This window comes from Scyliorhinus torazame, chromosome 7, assembly GCF_047496885.1.
Source record: "Scyliorhinus torazame isolate Kashiwa2021f chromosome 7, sScyTor2.1, whole genome shotgun sequence".
Lineage (NCBI taxonomy): Eukaryota > Metazoa > Chordata > Chondrichthyes > Carcharhiniformes > Scyliorhinidae > Scyliorhinus > Scyliorhinus torazame.
The window spans coordinates 32,572,561-32,599,185 of record NC_092713.1 but is presented as its reverse complement, the minus strand read 5'-3'; the positions used below and the strand labels follow the sequence as shown (position 1 = coordinate 32,599,185).

Below are 26,625 nucleotides of genomic sequence, written 5' to 3'. Positions count from 1 at the left end.
CAGTTTGCGAGTTTTGTAAGGGCCACGAAGAATCCAGCACGAGTTTTAAGGATACAAAATAATAACGTTTATTTACTATAACAATATATACATAACAGTAGCAGTAACGTCCCTTGCTACCTTCTCCTTCCTGCTGGTTCCTGAACTGGCCAACTTATTTATACTAGGAGTTTCTCCGCCCCCCTCATTGGGGAAGTTCATACTCCCATAGGATTGTGGGATAGTCATTAGTCCCTAGCCAATCATAAGTAGGCAGGTTATAACATCCATCCCCCCCCCCCCCCCCCCCCCCCCCCCCCCAAAGTCCAAGGAATCCACCGAAGACCCTGGCGAAGGAAGGCGTCAAACTCATTTGGCCGCAGGTCGGACGCCATTTGCACGCGGCGCTGGATCAGGCGGCGTGTAACGAGACGGAGACCGGCGCTTCCGTGATGAACGGCGCGGTTGTACATCCACTGCCTGTGGACCTGAGGATTCCCCCTCTGATGCATCCTGTGTCTCCATCTCGGAGTCAGAGTCTGCTGCCTCCGTCATGTCAGCGTCTCTATCTCCATTCGGTCCCGTAACGACCTGCGCAGGCTTTGAGTGAGGCACCAGTGGAAGATTTTGAGGACTACCTTCCCTTGTCTCTGGTCTTTGCGGCTGTTGAAATGAGCTCCGGGGGCGGGGAATCTTTTGAGGGGATGATCTTCTGGACCGGACGTGGTCTACATGTTTTCGCTGGAGACGACCCTGGGCTTGCACTTGGTAAGATATGGGGCCCGTTTGGCGGAAGATTACACCAGGAACCCATTGGGCACCACCAGCAAAATTCCGCACGAATACTGGGTCACCGGGCGCAAACTGCCGAATCGGACGATGCCGAGACAATCCCTGTCCCTGCCGTTCTTGTGTGCGGCGTACATTTGCGCCAATGTCCGGAGGAAGACCATACTAAGGCGGGTGCGAAGTCTTCGGCCCATTAGGAGTTCTGCGGGAGCTACCCCAGTCACTGCATGAGGGGTGGTCCTGTACGTAAACAAAAAGCGAGCCAGTCTCGTGTCCATTGATCCGGAAGACTGCTTCTTCAGGCCTCTTTTGAATGTTTGCACTGCACGCTCTGCCAACCCATTTGAAGCCGGGTGGTAAGGGGCAGTGCGGATATGGCGGATGCCGTTCATCTTTGTAAACCTAGCAAACTCCTCACTCATGAATGGAGTACCATTATCCGTGACCAGCACCTCGGGGAGGCCATGCGTACTAAATGATAAACGCATCTTTTCAATTGTGGCGCAGGACGTTGTCCCCTGCATCTTATGCACCTCCAGCCATTTGGACTGGGCGTCAATTAGTAGAAGGAACATGGATCCCTGAAAAAGGCCTGCGAAATCTGCATGTAAGCCTGCCCAAGGCCGCCCTGGCCATTCCCAGTGATGTAGGGGCGCGGCTGGCGGAAGCTTCTGATGCTCCTGGCAAATGGAGCAGTTTTGGGCCACCTTCTCAATGTCGGTGTCGAGGCCTGGCCACCAGACATAACTCCGGGCCAACATTTTCATCTTGGTCACGCCCGGATGCCCATTGTGCAAGTCTGATAATATCAGCTCCTGGCCTTTTTCTGGGACAACCACACGCGTCCCCCACAAGAGGATGCCGTCTTCCACGCTGAACTCTGACAGCTTGGAGGAAAATGCCCGCAACTCGCCTGGGAGCTGTCTATGCTGCCCACCATACAGGACTATGTGCCGAACCTTTGACAGGATTGGCTCCGTCTGGGTCCACTCACGGATCTGTGATGCCGTGACAGGCAAGGTGTCCATAAAATTTAGGGTTGCAACCACCTCACCGGTCGTGGGGGTCGACATGGGGCCGGTCGATAAAGGCAATCGGTTCAGTGCGTCGGCATTTGCTATCTGCGTACCTGGTTTGTGCTCCAGAGAATACTCATATGCAGCAAGCAACAAAGCCCAGCGCTGGATCCGTGCAGAAGCAATGGGCGGTATTGGCTTATCCTCTCTGAAGAGTCCCAGCAGGGGCTTATGATCAGTCACGATAGTGAAATGGCGGCCGTACACATACTGGTGGAAGCGTTTCACCTTGAAAACCACTGCCAGGCCCTCCTTCTCGATCTGCGCGTACTTTTTCTCCGCTGCAGTCAATGTGCGGGAGGCGAAAGCTATCAGTCGCTCGGCCCCGTTCTCCATCTTGTGGGACAGGACAGCCCCAATACCATACGGGGATGCATCACATGTGACGAGCAAAGGCTTTCCCGGATCATAGTGGGTTAGTAACCCAGACAACAAAAATTGTTGCTTTACCCGCCGGAAAGCGGTTTCTTGCGGCTGACCCCAAACCCAGGTGTGATTTTTCTTTAGCAGCAGGTGCAAGGGGGCCAGCGTAGTTGCCAGATTGGGGAGGAACTTCCCGTAATAGTTTACGAGACCGAGAAAAGAACGAAGATGCGAAGTGTCAGTCGGGGTGGGGGCATGTTGAATTGCACGCACCTTCTCTGCGACGGGGTGCAGACCCTCGCGGTCCACCCGATAAACTAGGTAGACTACTTATTTTGCCTGAAATACACACTTTGTGTGACGTAAACGGACTCCAGCCTCCGAAAGGCGTCTAAGGACAGCCTCCAGATTTTCCAAATGCTCTTGCTCCGACGTCCCTGTAATCAACACGTCATCTAAGTAGACAGCCACACGTGGTAAACCTCTCAAAATGCCCTCCATAACACGTTGAAAAATTGCACAGGCAGAGGATACTCCAAAGGGCAACCGTGTATATTCATACAGGCCCTGGTGTGTGTTAATTGTTACATATGGTCGGGAGGCAGGGTCCAGCTCCAACTGCAGGTAGGCGTGACTCATATCTAATTTTGTGAATGAGAGTCCACCTGCAAGTTTCGCGTAGAGATCCTCTATGCGAGGCATTGGGTATCGGTCGAGTCGGGAAACTATTCACTAAGTTTTATAGTCACCACACAAGCGAACTGTGGCATCTGGCTTCATTACTGGTACAATTGGTGCTGCCCAGTCAGCAAAACGGACAGGCCTGATAATACCCAAACTCTCCAAACGAGTGAGCTCCCCTTCTACCTTCTCGAGCAAAGCGTAAGGCACTGGGCGCACCCGGAAATAGCGCGGCGTGGCTCCTGGTTCAACTGGATACGGGCTATGGCCCCTTTTATTTTCCCCAAACCAGGCTGGAATACCTCTGGGTATCGTCCTAGCACCTCAGTCAACCCTCCAGAAACTGTTTGGAGGATGTGCTGCCATTGCAACCGCAAATGGCGCAACCAGTCCCGACCCAACAGGCTGGGCCCATGGCCACGCACTACGATAAGTGGGAAACGCCACTCCTGGTGTCCATAGACAACAGGGGTCATTGTAGTTCCTGCAATGTCCAGTGGTTCCCCCGTGTAGGTGGCCAACCTGGCCTGTGAGTCAGTTAATGTAAGGGTCTGTATACCCTGCTTGATGCGGTCGAATGTCCTCGGGGCGATCACGGAGACCGCTGCGCCAGTATCCAACTCCATCTCCAGCGGGTGGCCATTGACCCGTACTGTCACCTTAATGGGGGCCACACGGGGAGCTGCCACACAATGCAGCTGCAGGCAGTTTTCCTCCGTCTCCACGTCCTCAGGAGTGGTCGCCGCAGGTTCATCCACATGGAAGGTACGGCCTCTGGTCTGGCCCCAGTTACGGCCCCTGGGCTGGTCCCAGTTTCGGTCGGAACGACTGCGCCTCTGGCGTCCCCAGGACTGCCATCCGCGACGGGGTCGGCGCCTACAAGTCTGACACGGACATGGCTCCTCATCCATTGGCTCTGGAGAAGGCTCCCTTCGGGGAGGAATGCCCGATGGCCACTGGCGTCGGTCCGGTCGTTGCCTCGCCCAAGGTACCGCAGGAGTGCGGGGGGGGCGTTTTTGGGCGGAAAGGGTTGTGCCCCAAGGGATGCACTTCCATTCCCTGTAGCTCCTGTACTCCTCGCTCTGCGCTCTCTCGGGACAAGACTATTTGTATTGCCTGTTGAAAAGTCAATGTTGGCTGAGCTAACAACTTTCTCTGGGTTGCTGCATTGTTAATACCGCAAACCAAACGGTCGCGTAACATTTCTGACAAGGTTTCACCATAGTCACAGTATTCCGCAATCCCGCGTAGCCTGGATAAAAAAATCGGCAAGGGATTCTCCAGGGGTCCTCTCAGCAGTCTTAAACCGGTAACGCTGGACTATCGTGGACGGGGTTGGGTTAAAGTGTTGCCCCACTATATTCACAAGTTCATCAAACGTTTTGGTGTCCGGCGCAGCTGGGTACGTAAGGCTCCTAATCACCCCAAACGTATGCGGCCCGCAGGCGGTGAGCAATATGACCACCTGGCGCTCGTTTTCAGTGATATTGTTTGCCCGGAAATAGTAACGCATCCGTTGTGTGTACTGGTTCCAGCTTTCCAGCGCGGCACCAAAAACATCCAAACGTCCGTACAGAGGCATGGTATAATAGAAAACAACTTCCAACCTGTATCCAACAAAAATCCAGGGAGGTGGCTTCAGCAGTGTAGACAACTATTCACTTTTACCTTCGTCGCCAGTTTTGTAAGGGCCACGAAGAATCCAGCACGAGTTTTAAGGATACAAAATAATAACATTTATTTACTATAACAATATATACATAACAGTAGCAGTAACTTCCCTTGCTACCTTCTCCTTCCTGCTGGTTCCTGAACTGGCCAACTTATTATACTAGGAGTTTCTCCGCCCCCCTCATTGGGGAAGTTCATACTCCCATAGGATTGTGGGATAGTCATTAGTCCCCAGCCAATCGTAAGTAGGCAGGTTATAACAGCAAGAGACCATAGACTGGCAGGAGAAGGCGGACATTGAACTTTGGAGGAGGTGTTTGGGGAGAGTTCTGGGTTTGTTGTTTTTTCCCCTTGGGGGAGGCGGGGTTTTTCTTATTGGGCTGTTATTGCTGTAATTTGTTTGTCCTCCTGGCTGGGGTGGGGGGAGGAATCTTCCTTTGGGGTCTTTGTTGCTTCATTCGGGGCTATTCTTTTTCTCTTATGATACCCAATTCATTTTTTACAATTGAGGGGCACTTTAGCGTGGCTAATGCACCTACACTGCACATCTTTGGGTTGTGGTGGTGAGACCCACGCAGATACTGAGAATGTGCAAACTCCACACGGACAGAAACCCGGGGCCGGGATCGAATTTGGATCCTCGGCGCCGTGTGGCAGCAGTGATGCGCACTGCATCACAATGCCACCCATGCCCGGTGGAGGTTATTCATGAAGGCCCCGCCTTCTCAACCTTGTCCCTCGCCTTTGGTGTGGTGATCCTCGGGTTAAATCACCACCAGTCAGCTCTTTCCCCCCCCCCCCCCCTCCAAAGGGGAAAGAAGCCTACGGTCACCTAGGACTATGGGGACTTAAAAAAGAGGGCGTGATTTAAAAATAAGTCCTCTTGGGTGGCTGGATGGGAAGTAGGAGGCTTGCGGGGAGGATGTGATATGAGCGCGGGAGCAATTGTGTATCTGCGATCTCCAGCTCTGCTCGTCCTTTAATCCATCATTTCATCCTGGTGCACACTTCATATTCGTCTTTTTCTGGGTTACGTGGCGTTTGCGATGTTCCAGTTCCTGACTGTGAGTAAGAGCCAAGATAAAATGTTGAAATCCTCTTCTGTTTGTGGCCGTCTGAGTGGACTGGTGTGGGGCCCAGCTTACAATGGCGTAGTTGTTGCTAAGCAGGCTCGCCTTGGCGATACTGCGTGCATCTTTGATGCTGGCCGCCATTGAAAATATCTTAGCTGAGGAACCCTGTTCTGTGGTGCGGGTCATTAAGGATCACTTTGAAGAATTATGAGCTGCTTTTTTGAGAGCGGTGGAGCTGCACGAGAAGGTTCATGCACCTGAAAGTGCACTCTCTCTGGTGAGGGCCCACCTTCGTGTTGTTGAAATCCTGTTGCATGTGTGAAGTCCATGCAGTCTGGTCCGGGAGTGGGGAGCCATGCAAGGTGTGTACCTGTTGAGATCCCAATGGTACTAAATGCAGAGGAGTGGCAAACAGCAAGGGTGATATAACTAGACTGCTAGCTTGCAGAATGGGCAGACAAGTGTCAGATTAAATTTAGTACAGAGAAGTGTGAGGTGACGCATTGTGCAGAAGGAATAGGGAGGGGCAAGAGCGTGCAAAGTAGGGGGATCTGGGGTTTCATGTGCAGAGATTTTTGAAGGTGGCCAGACGTAGAAACAGCATAATTAACAAAACATGTGGGATCTTGGGCTTCATAAATAGAACAAAGAAAAGTACAGCATAGGAACAGGCCCTTTGGCCCTCCAAGCCTGTGCCAATCATGATGCCCTGACTAAAAACAAAACCTTCTGCCCTTCCTCGGTCCATATCCCTCTATTTCCTCCCTATTCATGTATCCATTCAGATGGCTCTTAAATGTTGCTAAGTGCCTGCTTCCTCCACATCCTCTGGCAGCAGGTTCCAGGCACCCACCACTCTGTTTGAAAACTTTACCCCGCACATCTGGCAGCACGGTAGCATTGTGGATAGCACAATTGCTTCACAGCTCCAGGGTCCCAGGTTCGATTCCAGCTTGGGTCACTGTCTGTATGGAGTCTGCACATCCTCCCCTGTGTGCGTGGGTTTCCTCCGGGTGCTCCGGTTTCCTCCCACAGTCCAAAGATGTGCAGGTTAGGTGGATTGGCCATGATAAATTACCCTTAGTAACCACAATTGCTCCTAATATTGGGTTATGGGGATAGGGTGGAGGTGTTGACCTTGGGTGGGGTGCTCTTTCCAAGAGCCAGTGCAGACTCGATGGGCCGAATGGCTTCCTTCTGCACTGTAAATTCTATGCAATCTCCCCTTAAACTTTCCCCCTCTCGCCTTGAACCTGTGCTCCCTTGTAATTGACACTTCCACCCTTAGAAAAAGCCTCTGACTATCCACCCTGTCTATGCCTCTCTTAATTTTGATGACCCCTATCAGGTCTGCCCTCCGCCTTTCCAGTGAAAACAATCGTAGTTTATTCAACCTCTCATATCCAACCCCTTGAAACCAGGTAACATCCTGGTGAACCTTCTGTGCACTCTCTCCAAAGCTCCCACATCCGTTTGATGATAATGTGGTGACCAGAACTGCACACAGTACTCCAAATGTGGCCGAACCAATAGAAGCATAAGAGTATGAAAGCAGGGAACCTCTGTGGTTAAGCTCGAATATTGCATCCAGTCTGGTCATCACACACAATGTGAAGCTTGTTGAAGGATGTGGAGAAGATTTACCAGATGCATCCAAGCTAGAGGAGCTTTAGCTACAAGGTTAGGTTGGAGAAGCTGAAGTTGTTCTCCTTCGAGCAACGGAGATTGATGGGAGAATTTGTAGAGGTGCACTAAGATTCTGACAGGTTTGGTTAACAGCAGAAAAGCTGTTCGCAGCAGCTGATTGTACAAGCATTAGGGGACACGGATTTAATGCTTTAGGCTGGAGATGCCTGGGGATGTGAGGAAAAACCTTGTAACACAGTGAGTGGTCTTGAGGGAAATAAACTTGCAGAGCTACAGGAATAGAGACTGGATTCATCTGCAAAGAGCCAACATAGCAGTAGGAGGAGGTTGAACCAATATGAACAAAATTGAGTAATAATAAGGGTGATAAATCATTAATTGGTAAAACAAGATGAACAGTGGAATAGTTTGAGTAAACGAGAAGGAATATAGAATATAACCGTGTACTAATCATAGATCAGAAATTAGAAATATTCTGGTCGGCACAATTGGATTGGATTTGTTTTATTGTCATGTGTACCGGAGTACAGTGAAAAGTATTGTTCTGCGTACAGTTCAGACAATCGTGCATAAAAAGGAAATACGTAGAGCAAACCTAAAATACACAATGTAAATACATAGACACAGACATCAGGTGAAGCATACAGGAATGTAGTACTGCTCAGTAGCGAAGATGTGTGAAATGATCAGATAATAGGGTCATTTAGGAGTCTGGTAACAGCAGGAAAGAAGCTGTTTTTGAATCTGTTAGTGCGTGTTCTCGGACTTTGGTATTTCCTGCCCGATAGAAGATGTTGGAAGAGTGAATAAGCCGGGTGGAAGGGGTCTTTGATTATGCTGCCCGCTTTCCTACAGCAGCGGGAGGTGTAGCCAGAGTCAATGGATGGGAGATGGGGTCGTGTGATGGACTGGGAGCTATTCACAACTCTCTGTAGTTTCTTACGGTCATGGGTCGAACAGTTGCCATACCAAGCTGTGATGCAGCCAGATAGGATGCTTTCTATGGTGCATCTGTAAAGGTTGTAAGAGTCAGAATGAGGACATGCCAAATTTCCTTGGTTTCCTGCGAAAGTAAGGCGCACTGTTGTGCTTTCTTGGTTGTAGCCTCGACGTGGGTGGACCAGGACAGATTTTTTGGTGTTGCGCACACCTAGGAATTTGCACACCTAGGAATTTGAAGCTGTCAACCATCTCCACCTTGGCCCCTTGCATCGAGGACCAGGGATCGATCCCGGCCCGGGCTCACTGTCCGTTTGGAGTTTGCAGATCCTCCCCATGTCTGCGTGGGTCTCACCCCCACAACCCAAAGATGTGCCGGGTAGGTGGATTGGCCACATTAAATTGCCCCTTAATGGGGGCGGGGGGGGGAAATGGCCACAAAGAGTCCACACTGAGTTGTTGAAACTAAAACTTACTTTATTTTACAACTACTGCTATATACAGCTCCAATAGTTTCCCTGCTGCGTCTTCTCCAGCCGGTGCCTTACTGACTGACTCTATTTGTATGTAGCCAGAAATTGTTAAAGGTCCCCTGTCCCCTTATCGGGGGAGCTCGTATTCTGCAAGATCCACTGGGTAGTTAATCATTCCTATTCCGTAAGACCCATCTGGGTTATAACAGATACTATGTGCCAGTAAGGGAACAATGAAATGTGTTGATGGCTTGGGATCCATGGGTGTATAAGAAAATATCTTTCATTTATAGAGTGCTTTTCACAACCTCTGCACATCCAAAAGTACATTATAGTTACTTGAGTGCATTTTGAAGTGCCGTTTTAATAGGTGGCAGAAATTACCAAAGAGGAATAAATTGGAGATAGTTGTATCTTTAAAATGAAATGAATTTAATATTTGTTATAGAGGAATATGAGGGTTAAAGAGACAGTAGCACTTTGACAAAGGTCATCTGGACTCAAAACATTAGCTCTTTTATCTGCCTACAGATGCTGCCAGACCTGCTGAGATTTTGGTGGCAGCAGTAGTACTGTTTGACTCATAGGAGGTAGTAGAACCATCATTTTCCCCAAAGTAGAGATAAAAACATGGTGATGTGGAAATGTGAAGGAATTTATGCAGAAAGGGGTTTGCTTGAGAGAGTGGCATTTTCTTTTGTTGTAAAAACCCATCTGGTTCAGTGGTGTTCTTTTAGGGAAGGAATTCTGCTGTCCTTGCGCAGTCTGGCCTGCTCATGTGACTTCAGAGGCAGACCAAAGTGCTTGACTCCAAACTGCTTCTGAAATAGCCTTAAAGCCACACAGTTGTACTAAACTGCTGCAAAAAGTTGTTTAGGGGTATTTTTGCCACAGGACAGCAATGGTTCAAGAAGACTGTTCACCACCGCTTTCTCAATTGGGGATAGGCAATTAATGCTCACCTTTTATTTATATATAAAAAAAATAAAAAAAATTTAGAGTACCCAATTCATTTTTTTTCCAATTAAGAGAGGCAATTCAGCGTGGCCAATCCACCTAGCTTGCACATCTTTTGGGTTGTGGGGGCAAAACCCATGCAAACATGGGGAGAATGTGCAAACTCCACACGGACAGTGACCCAGAGCCGGGATCGAACCTGGGACCATGGCGCCGTGAGGCCGCAGTGCTAACCCACTGCACCACCATGCTGCCCTAATTAATGCTGACCTTGCCAGTAGCTCCTTATTCACATGAATGATTTAGTTTTACCAAGTAAAAAATGTGTCCATCAAATCAAGAGGACCGCTTTAATTGCTTGCAAGTCTAAATCTTTTGAAGATCTTTAAATTTCAGAATGTCCTTTGTATGATAATGTTTCTGAAAGGACCTTTATATCCTTGTGTTATTTCTCTTCTAGTGTGATAAATACAAGAAGGGGATTATTGATGGATCAGCATGTGGCAGTTTGTGCGATAAGGGTACACTCTATTTTGGCAAGTGCCTCTCTAATAAACCTAATAATCAGGTAAGAACATTGCTTGGAATTCGTCTTCTAAATTGTTCAAGTTAACACACAAGTGTGCTAATTTTTAAATGTTTTAAAGTAATGTATTTGCAAACAATATTTTTGGAGCAGCAAGGTCAAGTTAATTGGCTGATTTTAGACCAACCCCCAAGCCTGGTTGTGAAGGAGACGCTGAGACTAGGGCACTTTTGTTTCTTTTATTCCTGAGGGAACCTCCTGAGTATTTACGCTCAGGTGAGGCAATAATCTTGATTTTCATGAGCAAGAGCTGTGATCTCCTTCTGCATATGGTCTGCAATGCCAGGATATCACATGCTTGTCTTCATAGTACAGGGTGTTGAGTATAAAAGCTCGAAAATTATGTTAGCCACGTTAGTTAGGCCACATTTGGAATACTGTGTTCAATTCTGGTCACCGCACTACCAGAAGGACGTGGAGGCTTTGGAGAGAATACCGAAAAGGTTTACCAGGATGTTGCCTGGTATGAAGGGTATTAGCTATGAAGAGAGATTGAATAAACTGGGATTGTTCTCCCTAGTGAAATGGAGGCTGAGGGGCGACCTGATAGAAGTTTATAAAATTATTAGGGGTATAGATACGGTGAACAGTTGATGGATTTTTCCCAGGGCGGAAATGACAATTACAAGGGGGCACAAGTTCAAGGTATGGGGGGAAAGGCTCAGTGGAGATTTGCGGGGGAGGTTTTTTTTACACAAAGAGGGCACTGCCAAGTGAGGAAGTTGAGGTAGATACATTAGCGACTTATCTGGATAGAACGTGAACAGACAGGGTATAGAGGATACAGGTGGTTGGTCTAGATAGGACACGTGATCGGCGCAGGCTTGGAGGGCCGAAGGGCCTGTTCCTGTGCTGTATTGTTCTTTGATACATAGTGGTACCCTATTTTTAAAAAAAATTGAGTACCCAATTCATTTTTTCCAATTAAGGGGCAATTTAGCGTGGCCAATCCACCTACCCTGCACATCTATTGGGTTGTGGGGGCGAAACCCATGCAGACAAGGGGCGAATGTGCAAACTCCACACGGACAGTAACCCAGAGCAAGGATTGAATCTGGGAGCATACTGATCCTTCCTGATATCTACATCACACTTCATGGTGAGTTGAAAGTGGTCTTGTGTATACCACAGGATTCCATACCCAGAAAAGGATGGTTGGAAGAGGACCTCGGGGCATCTGAATCGCTCATTGCCAATGGTGATTACCTGCCCATCAGGCAGCTCTTCTCCGGGGAGGAAGAGGAAGCAGCAGTGGCCATCTCCTGTTCAAAGTCCAGTGCAATATATCTGAGCTTCTCCTTGATGTCACAAAAAAAATTTCTCTCGGCTATGGTGGTGAAACAGTAGCCTCTTTGAATCTTTGAGGTAGTCTGTCAGATCACGACCAGCCAAATCCAGACGCAGAATAGCCTGGGGCATGGCATAGCCTTCTTGGATGGGCACAGTGTTAGAGACTGTTTATTACAGAGCATGCTTCTCCAATCGAACACAATTTCTGTGTTGGTTGATCCTTCTTTATGCACATCTGAGTAGAATGAACTAATCAGTACCCAACTCCTGTTAACCTTATTTTATTAAACTACTGGTTATTTAATATCCATCGATAGGTACAAGCTATCCTGTATCAGCCTCCCCGAACAGGTGCCGGAATGTGGCGACTAGGGGCTTTTCACAGTAACTTCATTTGAAGCCTACTCGTGACAATAAACGATTTTCATTTTCACTTCATTTTCAAGCTGTGTTGTTAAATAATGTTTTATGGAGGGTGTGGTTTCTGTTTCGGTGTGAGCGAAGAACTGTCCTAGATAAAGTTGTATTTTTGTTTTTTACTGATCTATGCGTTGTTGGTAGCAGATTACATCTGCAACAAAATGATATTAAAATAAAAAAACATCCAGTGCTTTTTCCACAAGTTTTTAAAAATCACATGGCCATGCATGATTGCACCTGTGAAAATGGAATTTTCAACTGCTAATGATTAACTTGACGGGTTCAGGAAAGTGTATAGTGTTGTGCAAACACCAACGTGACAAGATATGGACTTTAGATGCCATCAAAATGAAACATTCACACCTTGTGATCTGCAATTATTTTTCATTCTTGAGCCTGTTTTCAAATTTGAACCAATTGTCAACATTGTTTTCTCTTTCTACTCGCACAACTCGGGCTTACAGGTTATTCAAGCAGATCAGACTTTTGAAGAAGTACCACCTAGACGCGTAATCTTTACGTACCATTATAATTCACATTTTGCTCTTTTATTCCCCTGACTTTGGTCTTGCTAATCAGTTGGTTGAAGGTGTCTGTGTGGGAGAAAGTACACACAACACAGCTGCTGCCTTGTCAGACCATATAGTAAGTCCCCATTTAACGTTGTAGTTGTGTTGCTGAAAATTGTGACTTTTAAGTGAAACGACTTTAAAAAAATCACATTTTCCCATAAAATAAATGTAAACGCTGTAGTTCAGTTCTGTTGGATATTCCTCATCAGAAAATATACATTAAAACATTACAACCTGTAAATTGAAATACTTTTCTGAATTCCTATATTGTTAAATGAACTTTTCAAATGAAATAAATTTAAAGATATAAAATAATGTAACTTTGTACTTGTATTGCCTTTGGCTTGCAATGTATGTATACCCCTCCCCGATGAACTCGATGCATTCTATGCTCGGTTCGAGCAGGAAACCCAACGATCCACTGTCGAGTGCCCAGCAGCCAATAACACACCTATACCCACGATCACATCTTCCGAAGTCAGATCAGCCTTCCTGAAAGTGAACCATCGGAAGGCGAAGGGTCCGGACGGGATCCCTGGTCTTGCACTCAGAGCCTGCGCGGACCAGCTGTTCGCGGACATCTTTAACCTGTCCCTACTCCGCTCCGAGGTCCCCACCTGCTTCAAGAAGACCACCATCATACCGGTGCCAAAGAAGAACCAGGCAACGTGCCTCAATGACTACCGTCAGTGGCCCTGACTTCAGTCGTAATGAAGTGCTTCGAGAGGTTGGTCATGAAGTGCATCACCTCCATACTCCCAGAATGCCTTGATCCACTGCAATTCGCATGCTGCCGCAACCGGTCCACAACAGACGCCATCTCCCTGGACCTACACTCCTCCCTAGAGTATCTCGACACCAAGGACTCCTACATCAGACTCCTATTTATTGACTACAGCTCCGCTTCAACACCATAATCCCAGCGAAGCTCCAAAACCTAGGACTTTGCTCCACATTCTGCAACTGGATCCTCGACTTTCTGACCCACAGACCATAATCAGTAAGAATAAACAACAAAACCTCCTCGAGACCAGGGCCCCGCAAGGCTGCGTATTTAGCCCCCTACTCTACACCCTGTACACACACGACTGCGTGGCAAAATTTGGTTCCAACTCCATCTACAAGTTTGCTGATGACACGACCATAGTGGGCCGGATCTTGAATAATGGCGAGTCAGAATACAGGAGGGAGATAGAGTACCTAGTGGAGTGGTGTAGCGACAACAATCTGTCCCTCAACGCCAGCAAAACTAAAGAGCTGATCATTGATTTCAGGAAGCAAAGTACTGTACGCACCCCTGTCAGCATCAACGGGACCGAGATTGAGATGGTTGGCAGCTTCAAATTCCTAGGGGTACACATCTCCAAAAATCTGTCCTAGTCCAACCACGTCGACGCTACCACCAAGAAAGCACAACCGCGCCTATACTTCCTCAGGAAATTCAGCATGTCCACATTAACTCACCAACTTTTTCAGATGCATCATAGAAAGCATCCTATCGGGCTGCATCACAGCCTGGAATGGCAACTGCTCGGCCCAAGACCGCAAGAAACTTCAGAGAGTCGTGAACACAGCCCAGTCCATTTCACGAACCTGCCTCCCATCCACTGACTCCATCTACACCTCTCGCTACCTGGGAAAGCGGGCAGCATAATCAAAGACCCCTCCCACCCGGCTTACTCACTCTTCGGGCAGGGGATACAAAAGTCTGAGAACACGCATGAACAGACTCAAAAACAGCTTCTTCCTCATTGTTACCAGACTCCTAAACGGCCCTCTTATGGACTGACCTCATTAACACTGCAGCCCAATGCCGGTGTTATGTAGTTACATTGTGTACCTCTGGTCCTATGGTGACTTTCATTTCACTTCATGCCCACCCTGTTTTGCAACCTCATGGTTTTGATTTATTTAATGAGTTTTTTTTGTCTGCTTTTTAAACCTACTTTGCTCCCTGAGGAGCCCTTGGACATGTAGTGAATGCCATCCAGGTTTGTAGGAGGTCCCCTCATTTCTCTTGTTGTTTGTTCATGACCCACCAGTATGTTTGTGCTTCATGTTGATTTGGCAGCTTTTCTGTTGCTGAAACCATGATTTGATTTGCCCTATTATGTATTTTCTTTTCTTTTCATGTACTTAATGATCTGTTGAGCTGCTCGCAGAAAAATACTTTTCCTCGGTACACGTGACAATAAACAAAATTGAAAATAAATGTTACAGCACCATCTGGTGGTCTTCCAGCTCAATTTGTCTGTCTGAGCAAAGGCATGATTTGGATTCTGAGAGTTTGAAGCTGTCACAAGTGTGCAGACTGAAAAGAAGGCCAACCAAGAGTCAGAAAGTGCTGTTTTAGAAAATTGTTCTTTTTCACTTTTCTCGTCTAAGAGAATGGGCAGAAACAACAGTTTTCTATTCATTCCTGCATGAGTAAATCTTTGAGATTGGAGACTTCACAGGTGCAAACCTGTAATCAATTTCATCTTTCTTTTACCCCCTTTCCACCTTAAAAATATTGACCAACCAGTGACATTTTATGTTTCTAATTCAGATCTCCAGTTTTTCGTCTATGGTGACATTGGTTAGCCAGCCTCTCCGCGCCAGAGACCGGGTTAAATTCCGACCTTGTGTGACTACCTCTGTGGAGTTTGCATTTTCTCTGTGTCTGCGTGGGTTTCCTTCGGGTGCTTCTCTGTTAGCTCAGTTAGCTGGACGGTTGGTTCATGATGCAGAGCAGCAGCGTGGGTTCAATTCCCGTACCGGCTGAGGTTATTCATGAAGGCCCCGCCTTCTGACCTCCTCGCCTGAGGTGTGGTGACCCTCTGGTTAAATCACCACCAGTCAGCTCTCTGTGAAAAGGGGAAAGCAGCCTCTAGTCCTCTGATGACTTTCATTTCACTTCATGCCCACCCTGTTTTGACTCCTCGTGGTTTTGATTTATTTAATGAGCTTTGTTTATGGCTGCTTTTTAAACCTTTCTCCCTGAGGAGCGCTTGGACATGTAGTGAATGCTATCCAGGTAGGAGGTCCCCTCATTTGTCTTTTGTTGTTTGTTCATGACCCACCAGTATCTTTGTGCTTCATGTTGATTTGGCAGCTTTTCTTTTGTTGAAACCATTATTTGAGTTTTGTTTTCAGAAAATTTGTTAAAGGTATGGCAAGGTCTGAAGTTTGTACAATCGCTTGTTAACTTTTATTAGTACAGGAACTTGATTAAAGTGTGTTCTCATAATATGCTTTCATTTTTGCACAGTTTGTAAATAATGTTAAAATTAAATTAAAAATATGTTTTTTTATTTAAAAAGTCTTGTTTATAACATATGAAATAGTCAAACCAGAGGTGGCATGTCGCACAGTGGTTAACACTGCTGCCTCACTGCACTGAGGACCCGGGTTCGACCCGGCCCCAGGTCACTGTCTGTGTGGAGTTTGCACATTCTCCCCGCGTCTGCGTGGGTTTCACCCCCACAACTCAAAAGGCTTGGTGGATTGGCCATGCTAAATTGCTCCTTAATTGGAAAAAAATAATTGGGTGCTCAAAATTTATTTCTAAAATAGTTAAACCATTCCAACAAATTTTACATTATTACAAAAACAAAATATCCCCTTCACCCTAACTCAGCCCTCTACTAAGACTAACCCCATCACCACCTAACAGCTGACGGTAACCAGCTCCTCAAAAAAGGTAATGAACCGCCGCCATCTTGAATAAAACCCCTCCACCGATCCCCTCATAGTGTACTTTATCTTCTCCAGGTGTAGAAAATCCATCAAGCCCCCTATTAAACCCAAAGCATTAGGCAGCCCTGGGGACCTCCACGCAAGCAAGAATCACCTCTGGGCTATTAGGTGAAGGCCAAAACATCAGCATTTTTCCCCTCCTGCAAGTCCGGCAAGTCTTAAACTCCAAACATGGCCACCATCGGACATGGCTCTACCTCAATCCCCAGAATCCCTGAGAAACCCAAAAATCACTACGCCTGGGGCAAGACCAAAATATCCGTGTACGGTTCGCCGGTACCATAAAACATCTCTCACATCTATCCTCTACCTCCGGGAAGAACACACACTCAAAAGCGCCTTAGTCAAATGTGACCCATGCACCACCTTAAACTGCATCAACCTTAACCTTGCACAAGAGGAGGTGAAGTTGACCCTATGCAGTGCTTTGCTCCACACATCCCTCCAAGACCACACCCAACTCGTCCTCTCACTTTCCCTTTACTTCCAATGAAGCCCGCTCCATCACCAACATCTGCACATAAGGAACTTCTCTGAAATCCTTTCCAAACCTATCCTCCAAACACAGTTCTCTGAACCTCTCTTAATCTCTCTCTCCCCCCCCCCCCCCCCCAATAGCACTGAATATTGAGGTGGCACACGCCTATGGGGCTGGATTCTCCGTTAGCCGATGCCGAAATTGGGAAAGGCGGTCGCGAGGGGAATAGCTTCCGACGCCGAAATCGCCGTAGATGCCTGAAAGTACAGTAGGCATATCATTAGTGGGGCCTCCGCGATTCAGTGCCTTGGATGCGCCGATTTCCCAAAGGCGTGGTTCACTTGTAATTTAAAAAATTGTGAACCTGGCGTCCTGGCTGCTGAGCGAGAGGAGGTAGGAAATGGCGTGGAGTGACTGCGGGCTGCCGGCTCGGACACCGGCCGTGCTGGCTGCGGCAGTGGGGGGGGGCCACACCACCACTAGTGAGGGCAGTGGTAGTCAACGCTGCCCCTGGCAGCAGCGACTGGGGCGCTAGCAGCAGGGGCACCGACAAGGGGGGGGGTAACGTGTGGGTGGGGCCTGCAGTACCAACCGGGGCACCTGGTTGGGCGTATGCTTGGGCGAAGGAAGCGACGTGCAGGAGGAAGCTTGGAGTTCAAGAGAAGCAAGCAGGGTGTGGGAGGGAGCGAGGAGATTGGAGTTTGGGAGAAGGAAACAGAGCGGGAGGGAACGAGGAGCTCGGGAGAAGCAAGTGGCGAATGGGAGAGAGTGAAGTAGTTGGAGGAGGGTAGCATTGACATGGAAGGAGTGAGAAGGGTGGCAGGAGGCAGCAGGTGACTGGTAAATAGACAAAGTAGTAAGTTAGTAGGAGAAGTGTGTTTGGCCTTTTTAGGTCCAAAGCAGCAGATGGATTTTTAATGTAAAATATTACAGGTCTGGAATGTAACTCGCCCTTATTAAATGTTTTCTTATGGGAAAGTCATTTTAATTTAGCACAGCAAATTTTTAGGAACACATTAGGAGTGGGAGGTGTATTCAGGATGTTAATCTGATGTCATGATAAAAATTCAATAGATCAAAAATATGGCAAACCGTGCCAATCATGTTCAAAGACACAATGGTGGCCGTTCATGAAAGTCATGCTGACTATGTTGAGCAATTTGCCAAGCTAAGATGATCCACTCTATCTTCTGCAATGTTTCTGCACATATTTGAGTGATCAGAAGCAGAGGAACAAGTTCTGATGCCCCTCTGCCTTGGGAAGGAAAAAGAGTTTTACTAATTTTTAACTTGAGTTGTGTGATTTCCATTGAAGTTATTTCAAAATGTATTTAAAGAATGGAAATCAAAAGTTGTAAAGAATCCATGTTTTCTTAACTGTTCAGTGTTTAAATATTCAATAATCAAGCCACCTACAGTTTTGGATGAAAAATAAGTTAGAAATATTTTTCCAACATTCTTCAAAGCCCAAGCCTAAATATTTCAGAAAATGTTGTGTTTTGAAATATTCTTTGAACAACTGTCATTTTGTCACTTTCAAGGTGTACAAGGGAGTATGGGACGAATCGCAGGTAGTCTTAAAATGCAAACTTGAAGAAACTCTCCACTTTGATTTGGATTCTGACATGGAGCCGAGAAAGGAAATGGTGTTATTTGACAAACCAACAAAAGGGACTTCCTTAGAGGAATTTCGAGAAATGGTTTACAATCTCTTAAAGGTAAACTTTTATATACATGTTCAAAATTAACATCAATTTAATGTGAGAACAGATTATATAATTGTATTTTTCTCAGGAAAAACTTGGTGATCAGACAAACCTTCAAAAGCTACTCAAATTGGTTGTCACCGCAGCAGATGGAAATAAAGATGGCCATGTCTCCCTCGCAGAAGCAAAATCTACATGGGCATTGCTGCAGCTCAATGAGTTTCTGATTACAGTAATTCTCCAGGATAAGGAGCATACACCAAAACTAATTGGATTTTGTGGAGATCTTTATGTAACTGAAAAAGTCCACTACAATTACTTGTATGGACTCACTATTCCTTGGGTTTTGGAGTTCTTCATTCCTTCTGGTCTGAGACGTAGTATGGATCAGTGGTTTACTCCTTCCTGGCCCAGAAAAGCTAAGATCTCAATAGGACTCTTAGAATTTGTTGAGGATGTCTTTCATGGAACATTTGGTAACTTCCTTATGTGTGACATGAGTGCAAATAACATTGGCTACAATGCTAAACATGATTTAAAAATGATAGATATGAGAAAAGTTGTACCTGAAGTTAGTTTCAAGCAACTACTTGGAGGCCGCCACTGTGAGACTGATGTGGATTGTGTGTATGGCACAGACTGCAAGACTACATGCCATCAAAGCAAAAAGCAGTGCACCACGGAATTGGATCAGCCAAACCTGACCAAAGTCTGCACATTGCTGAAAGACTACCTTTTAAATGGTGCTCCTTCTGATGTAAGAGAAGAACTAGAAAAGCAACTTTACTCTTGTATAGCTCTTCGAGGAGTAGCAAGCCAAATGGAGATGGAACACTCCTTGATACTAAATAACCTAAAGACATTACTGTGGAAGAAAATTTCTCATACAAAAGATTCCTAAACTCTTAACGGAACAAGAACATTTTTAATGTCAGTTGAACAGCATTGGTAAAGTTTTTTTTTTTTTGGTAAATAGTTCTAGTTGGTTCAGTTTGACCATGTAGCACAGAACAGCATCATTCACAATATTTCCCTGTTCCTTACTGTTAAACAAAAAAAACTAAAACCACTAGATTTTGTTTTTCATTTTGTGGTTACAAATGTTGCTGCTTGCTTTTTAAAAAAATATATATATTAAAGTTTTTTAACAAAACAATTTTTTCCACTTACAAACAATAACCCCCCCCCCCGTAACAAAATAACACAAAATCGCCCTGAGCAAGATATATACATGGTAAAATGATATATTTACATAGCTTTATACACTGGCTCTCGCCCATTCGTGCCAGTTTCCCCCACCCTCCATGTTATTCCCCCGCTCATCCGTCCCCTCAAGCAATCTCTCGTCTCCGTTCTCTCTTTCCCCCCCCCCCCGCCACATCAGGGTTGCCGCTGCTGCTGACCGACCTTCCTCTAACGCTTCGCGAGGTAGTCTCGGAACGGTTGCCACCGCCTGTAGAATCCCTGCGCAGACCCTCTCAAGGCAAACATAATCCTCTCCAGCATTATGAACCCAGCCATGTCGTTTATCCAGGCCTCCAGGCTAGGGGGCTTCGCCTCAAAGAACAAAGCCTTCCACATTAGCAAGATCCTTCGCCGGGCTACCAGGGATGCAAAGGCCAGAATGCCGGCCTCTTTCGCCTCCTGCACTCCCGGCTCGTCCACTACTCCAAATATTGCTAGCCCCCAGCTTGGCTTGACCCGGACTTTCACCACCTGAGATATTGCTCCCGCCACTCCTCTCCAGAACCCCTCCAGTGCCGGACATGTCCAGAACACGTGGACATGGTTCGCCGGGCTCCCTGAACATCTTCCGCATCTGTCCTCTACCCCAAAGAACCTACTCGACCTCGCCCCCGTCAGGTGCGCTCTGTGAACCACCTTAAATTGTATCAGGCTGAGCCTGGCACATGAGGAGGAGGAGGAATTAACCCTACCCAGGGCGTTAGCCCACAAACCTTCCTCGATCTCCTCCCCCAGCTCCTCCTCCCATTTACCCTTCAACTCTTCTGCTGGTGTTTCCCCCTCTTCTTTCATCTCTTGGTGTATTGCCGAAACCTTGCCCTCCCCGATCCATACACCCGAGATCACCCTGTCTTGAATTTCCTGTGTCGGGAGCAGCGGGAATTCCCTGACCTGTCGCCTCACAAAAGCCCTCACCTGCATATATCTGAATGCATTTCCCGGGGGTAGCTCAAACTTCTCCTCCAATGCCCCTAGGCTCGCAAATGTCCCGTCGATGAACAGGTCCCCCATTCTTCTAATCCCCGCCCGGTGCCAGCCCTGGAACCCCCCCCCCGCCCATCTTCCCCGGGACAAACCGGTGGTTACCCCTGATCGGGGACCACACTGAGGCTCCCACTGCACTCCTATGCCGTCTCCACTGGCCCCAGATCCTTAATGTTGCCGCCACCACCGGGCTCGTGGTGTGCTTTGATGGCGAGAGCGGCAGCGGTGCCGTCACCAGCGCCCCCAAGCTCGTTCCTTTGCAGGACGCCATCTCCATCCTCTTCCATGCCGCCCCCTCTCCCTCCATAATCCACTTACGGATCATCGCCACGTTTGCTGCCCAGTAGTAGCTCCCTAGGTTTGGCAGCGCCAGCCCTCCTCGGTCCCTACTGCGTTCCAGGAACCCCCTCCTTACCCTCGGGGTTTTGTTCGCCCACACAAACCCCATAATACTCCTACCTACTCTCTTGAAAAAGCCCTTGGTGATCACGATGGGGAGGCACTGGAACACAAACAAAAACCTCGGAAGGACCATCATTTTTACCGACTGCACTCTACTCGCCAACGAGAGCGGCAACATGTCCCATCTTTTGAAGTCCACCTCCATTTGGTCCACCAACCGCGTCAGATTCAATTTGTGTAGGGCCCCCCAGCTCCTGGCTATCTGGATCCCTAGATACTGAAAACTCCCCTCCGCCCTCCTCAGCGGTAGGTCCCCTATCCCTCTTTCTTGGTCCCCTGCCTGTAGTACAAAAAGCTCGCTCTTCCCTACATTGAGCTTATAGCCCGAGAACTCCCCAAACTCCCTCAAAGTCTGCATGACCTCCACCATCCCCTCCATTGGGTTCGCCACATACAGCAGCAGGTCGTCCGCGTATAGCGACACACGATGCTCTTCTCCCCCGCGGACCACCCCCCTCCATTTATTAGACTCCCTCAGTGATATGGCCAAGGGTTCGATCGCCAATGCAAACAACAGGGGGGACAGAGGGCACCCCTGCCTCGTTCCTCGGTACAGCCGAAAGTACTCCGACCTCCGCCGGTTTGTCACCACACTTGCCACTGGGGTGCTGTAAAGGAGCTTAACCCAGCTAATAAACCCTCCCCCGAACCCAAACCTACGCAACACCTCCCAGAGGTACTCCCACTCTACTCGGTCAAAGGCCTTTTCCGCGTCCATGGCTGCCACTATCTTCGCCTCTCCCTCCTCCGATGGCATCATTATCACGTTTAAGAGCCGCCACACATTCGTATTTAATTGCCTGCCCTTTACAAATCCCATCTGGTCCTCATGTATCACCCCCGGGACACAGTCCTCAATCCTCGTGGCCAGCACTTTTGCCAATAGCTTAGCGTCCACATTAAGGAGCGAAATCGGCCTGTACGATCCACATTGCAGTGCGTCCTTGTCTCGCTTCAGAATCAAGGAAATTGTCGCTCCAACATTGTCGGGGGCAGGGTCCCCTCATCTCTTGCCTCGTTAAAGGTCCTCACTAGTAGCGGGGCCAACAGGTCCGCATACTTTCTATAGAACTCCACCGGGAACCCGTCCGGCCCCGGGGCCTTCCCCGCCTGCATGCTCCCCAAACCCTTACTCAGCTCCTCCAACCCGATTGGTGCCCCCCAACCAGCCACCTCTTGCTCCTCCACCCTCGGGAACCGCAGTTGGTCCAGGAATCTTCTCATCCCCTCTTCCCCCCCCTGGGGGCTGGGATCTGTACAGCTCTTAATAGAAGGCCTTGAATACCTTGTTTATTTCCACTGCACTCTGGGCCATGGCTCCCCCACCATCTTTGACTCTCCCTATTTCCCTCGATGCCGCCCTCTTATGGAGCTGGTGTGCCAGCATCCGACTGGCCTTTTCCCTGTACTTGTAGGTCGCCCCCTGCGCCTTCCTCCACTGTGCCTCCGCCTTCCCCGTGGTCAACAGGTCAAACTGGAGCCGTCGCCTTTCCCCAAGTAATCTTTCCTCCGGGGCCTCTGCGTATCTCCTGTCCACTCGCAAAATCTCCCCCACTAACCTCTCCCTTTCCCTGCCCTCTGTCTTCTCCCTATGAGCCCTGATGGAGATTAGCTCTCCCCTGATCACCGCCTTCAACGCCTCCCATACCACTCCCACTCGCACCTCCCCGTTGTCGTTGGCCTCCAGGTACCTTTCAATCCACCCCCTTACCTTCCCACACCACCTCATCTGCCAGCAGTCCCACATCCAACCGCCACAGCGGGCGTTGGTCCCTCTCCTCTCCCAGCCCCACTTCCACCCAATGAGGGGCATGGTCCGAAACGGCTATGGCCGAATACTCCGTCCCCTCCACCCTCGGGATGAGCGCCCTGCCCAGCACAAAGAAGTCTATCCGGGAGTATGCCTTGTGCACGTGGGAGAAGAAAGAAAATTCCCTGGCCTGCGGTCTTGCAAACCTCCATGGGTCCACTCCCCCCATCTGGTCCATAAAACCCCTGAGCACCCTGGCTGCTGTCGGCCTCTTTCCCGTCCTTGATCTGGAGCGGTCTAGTGCTGGATCCAGCACTGTATTAAGGTCCCCTCCCATTATCAGTCCTCCTACCTCCAGGTCCGGGATGCGCCCCAACATGCGCTTCATGAATCCAGCATCATCCCAGTTCGGGGCGTATACATTTACCAACACCACCCACGTCCCTTGCAACCTACCACTCGCTATCTCCCTCCATTGTCCGCTACGATAGTCATGGCCTCAAATGACACGTTTTCCCACCAGAATTGCCACCCCTCTGTTTTTCGCGTCCAGTCCCGAGTGAAATACCTGTCCTACCCATCCCCTTCTTAACCTAACCTGGTCCGCCACCTTCAGGTGTGTCTCTTGGAGCATAGCCACGTCTGCCTTCAGTCCCTTCAAGTGCGCGAACACTCGAGCCCTCTTCACCGGTCCGTTCAGGCCCCTCATTTTCCACGTTATCAGCCGGATTGGAGGGGCTCTCACCACCCGCCCCCCCCAGCCGACTAGCCATCTCCTTTTCTGGGCCAGTCCCGTGTCCGCGTCTCCCCCTCACCCTCCAGGCCCCCAACCGGGGGACCTCCGTCCCGGCCACCTCTTCTGTATCCCATTCCCTTTCGGCCAGTGCAGCAGCAACCCTGTTTCCCCCCCCCCTTCCCTCTCCCCCGCTAGATCCCTGTCTAGCTTTTTTGCTCCCCCCATATCACTCCCGTAAGTCTGCTGACCCCGGCTTCCCCCGCCATCCCTTTCACCCCCCCGTGTGGGAATCTCCCCATCAGTAGACGTTCCTCCTCCCACCTTTCTTCCCGCGCACGGGAGAAAAACCCCGCGCTTTCCAGAGCCTGCCCCGCCCCCCCCCGACGCAGCTTCTTTTGCGGCCTTGTCTCTCGCCCCCAGCCCATATAACATTCCCTGCGCGTGCTTGCCCCCCTATATACAACCGCCATCATACTTCAACCCTCAAATACCCCCCACCCTCACAAACCCTCAATTAGAGTCCAACTTTTCCGTTAATATAAAGGTCCACGCCTCTTCGGGCGTTTCGAAGTAGTGGTGTTGGCCGTTATATGTGACCCACAGTCGCGCTGGCTGCAACATTCCAAATTTCACTCCTTTCCGATGCAGCACCGCTTTGGCCCGGTTGAAACCCGCTCTCCGCTTAGCGACCTCCGTGCTCCAGTCTGGGTATATTCTAATCTCAGCATTGTCCCACTTGCTGCTCCGCTCCTTCTTGGCCCATTTCAGGACCCTCTCTCTGTCTGTGAACCTGTGAAATCTCACCACCATCGCCCTTGGCGGCTCGTTTGCCTTGGGCTTCCTCGCCAGCACCCGGTGCGCCCCTTCCAGCTCCAGCAACCCCGGGGGGGCCTCCGTGCCCATCAGCGCCCCGATCATTGTGCCCGCATATGCCGCGGCGTCGGCCCCCTCCACTCCTTCTGGGAGACCCAGGATCCTCAGATTGTTTCTCCTCGACCTGTTCTCCAGGTCTTCGAGTCTTCCCGCCCACGTCTTGTGTAGCGCCTCGTGCCGCTCCACTCTCACCGCCAGGCCCAAGAGCTCGTCCTCATTCTCACTCACTTTGTACTGGATCTTCACCTCGTGGGCTTTCTGGGTTGCCCCAAGTCCTTCAATTATTGCCAGCATAGGCGCCACTATCTCCTTGCGCAGCTCCTCAAAGCAGCGCTTGATGAATTCTTGCATCTCCTCTGTCCCCGGCCGCCGCCATTTTGTTTGTTTTCCCCCTCTTCTCCCGCTGCTCCAGTGCCGTTTGTTTGGCCGTTTCGCTGCGGGTCCGGTCCATACAGGTTAGTGGGGGACCTCTCTCCTCTCTTCCCCACGGGTTGGCTATGTGAAAAGTTCCGTTGGGGCTCTTCTATCGAGCCCGAAATTCCGTCTTCGCGGGAGCTGCCGATTCGTGCGGCTTAGCTCCGCATAGCCGCAACCGGAAGTCGTTGCTGCTTTCTTTTAATGGATTTTTAAACAAACACTCACCCAGCATGAGAAGTTTTTAATGTTTTTTTTTAACCATTGTTTGTAGCATGACTATTTATTTACAGAAGAAAATGCTGGTTAATATTGACCCTTCTCGTAGCTTAGAGGAAATTACATGTTAAGATGGTAAACTGGAAAAAAATCTGTAAATCAGAAAGATTGCTTTTACTTCCTATTTTAGAATAGAAATAATTTTAAAATGCATTAGAATTGCAACTATATAATTAGATTGCAAAATCTGTTTTACAAAAAATTGTAATTGAGCACTTTATATTCATATTCATTAATCCGTTGGCTGAGTTGTACAGTATTTAAAGATGCCAGGTCAGTTTTAACACTTATAAATGGACATTAAAATTATTTCTGCTGTTTATCCAAAAGGTATTTTTGATAAGGTACCACTTAAAAGTTACTGTTACTGTACAAGATAAAAGCCCATGGTATTGAGGTAATATATTAGTCTCAATAAAGGATTAGCTAACAAAAACCAGATTCCGGATAAATGTGCCATTTTCAGGTTGGAAAATTAACTAGTGACGTGCCACAGGGGTCAGTGAAGGTGCCTCAACCATTTATAATTTAGATAAATGATTTGGATGAAAGGACAGTATATTGTATCCAAATGTTCTGATGATGCAAAGATCTGTGGGAAAGCGAGTTGTGAGGAGGATATGAGTCTGTAAAGGGATATAGAAAAGGTTAAGCGAGAGAGCAAAGATTTTGCTGATGGGAGTTATAACGTGGGTAAATTTGAAGTTATCCACTTTGGTAGGAAGGATAGAAAAGTACTAAAATGGAAGTGACTAAAGAATAATTTGAGTGTTCTCGACATGGAACACAAGTCAGAATGCAGGTACAGCAATTAGAACGGTAAATAAACTTGGCCTTTATTGTAAGGGGTATGGAATATAAGAGTAAGGAAGTCTTGCTACAATTGTATAGGTTGTTTGTGAGACAACTAAAGGGATCTTATGAGACCAGGTTGAGAAAGTTGGAGCCATACTCAATGGAGTCTAGAAGAATGGAAGGTTATTTTATTTAAAGATGCAAGATTCTGAGAGGGGGGGGGGGGGGGCTTGACCAGTAGATGAGAATATTCTTTCCCTAAAGGGGGAAATCTAGAACAAAGGAGCATAGTTTCAGAATACTGGGTGTCTTGCTTGACTGATCAGGAGAAATTTTTTCTTTGGGGGTATTAAATTTTGGGGATTCTTTACTCCAGCGAGCTATGGAAACCAAGTCAATTACTATATTCAAGCCTGAGATGGATAGGTTGAGAACTCCTTCAGGGTTATGTTTTTAATGATCTATCCGGGCACAATCACATTGATGATGTTTGTGGCAGCTTGCTGTAACCTACATTACTGTGGAGACGACACTTCAAAATAACTCCATCGAACATGCAGCACTTTAGGACTTCCTGAGATTGTGAAGAATATTTTAGTCTTTTTTTTTTTTCTGTCTTCCCTTTATCTTGCTTCCCTTAATATGAATG

The 26,625-nt window shown here is 48.2% G+C and overlaps 1 protein-coding gene and 1 pseudogene across 3 annotated transcripts in view; one reads left to right on the top strand and one right to left on the bottom strand.

The window, feature by feature from the left end:
- LOC140426120 (divergent protein kinase domain 1A-like) overlaps positions 1-25,510 on the top strand; it is an 85,631-nt gene extending 60,121 nt beyond the window's left edge. For all 3 annotated transcript variants that reach the window (XM_072510499.1, XM_072510498.1, XM_072510500.1), the window contains 3 exons: positions 10,109-10,216; positions 18,274-18,450; positions 18,527-25,510. In XM_072510499.1, the coding sequence (XP_072366600.1) occupies positions 10,109-10,216; positions 18,274-18,450; positions 18,527-19,339 (1,098 nt within the window). In that variant the 3' untranslated portion in view covers positions 19,340-25,510. The remainder of the gene's footprint in view (positions 1-10,108; positions 10,217-18,273; positions 18,451-18,526) is intronic.
- LOC140427216 (actin, cytoplasmic 2-like) lies at positions 10,338-15,597 on the bottom strand (annotated as a pseudogene).
- Positions 25,511-26,625: the final 1,115 nt, after the last annotated feature.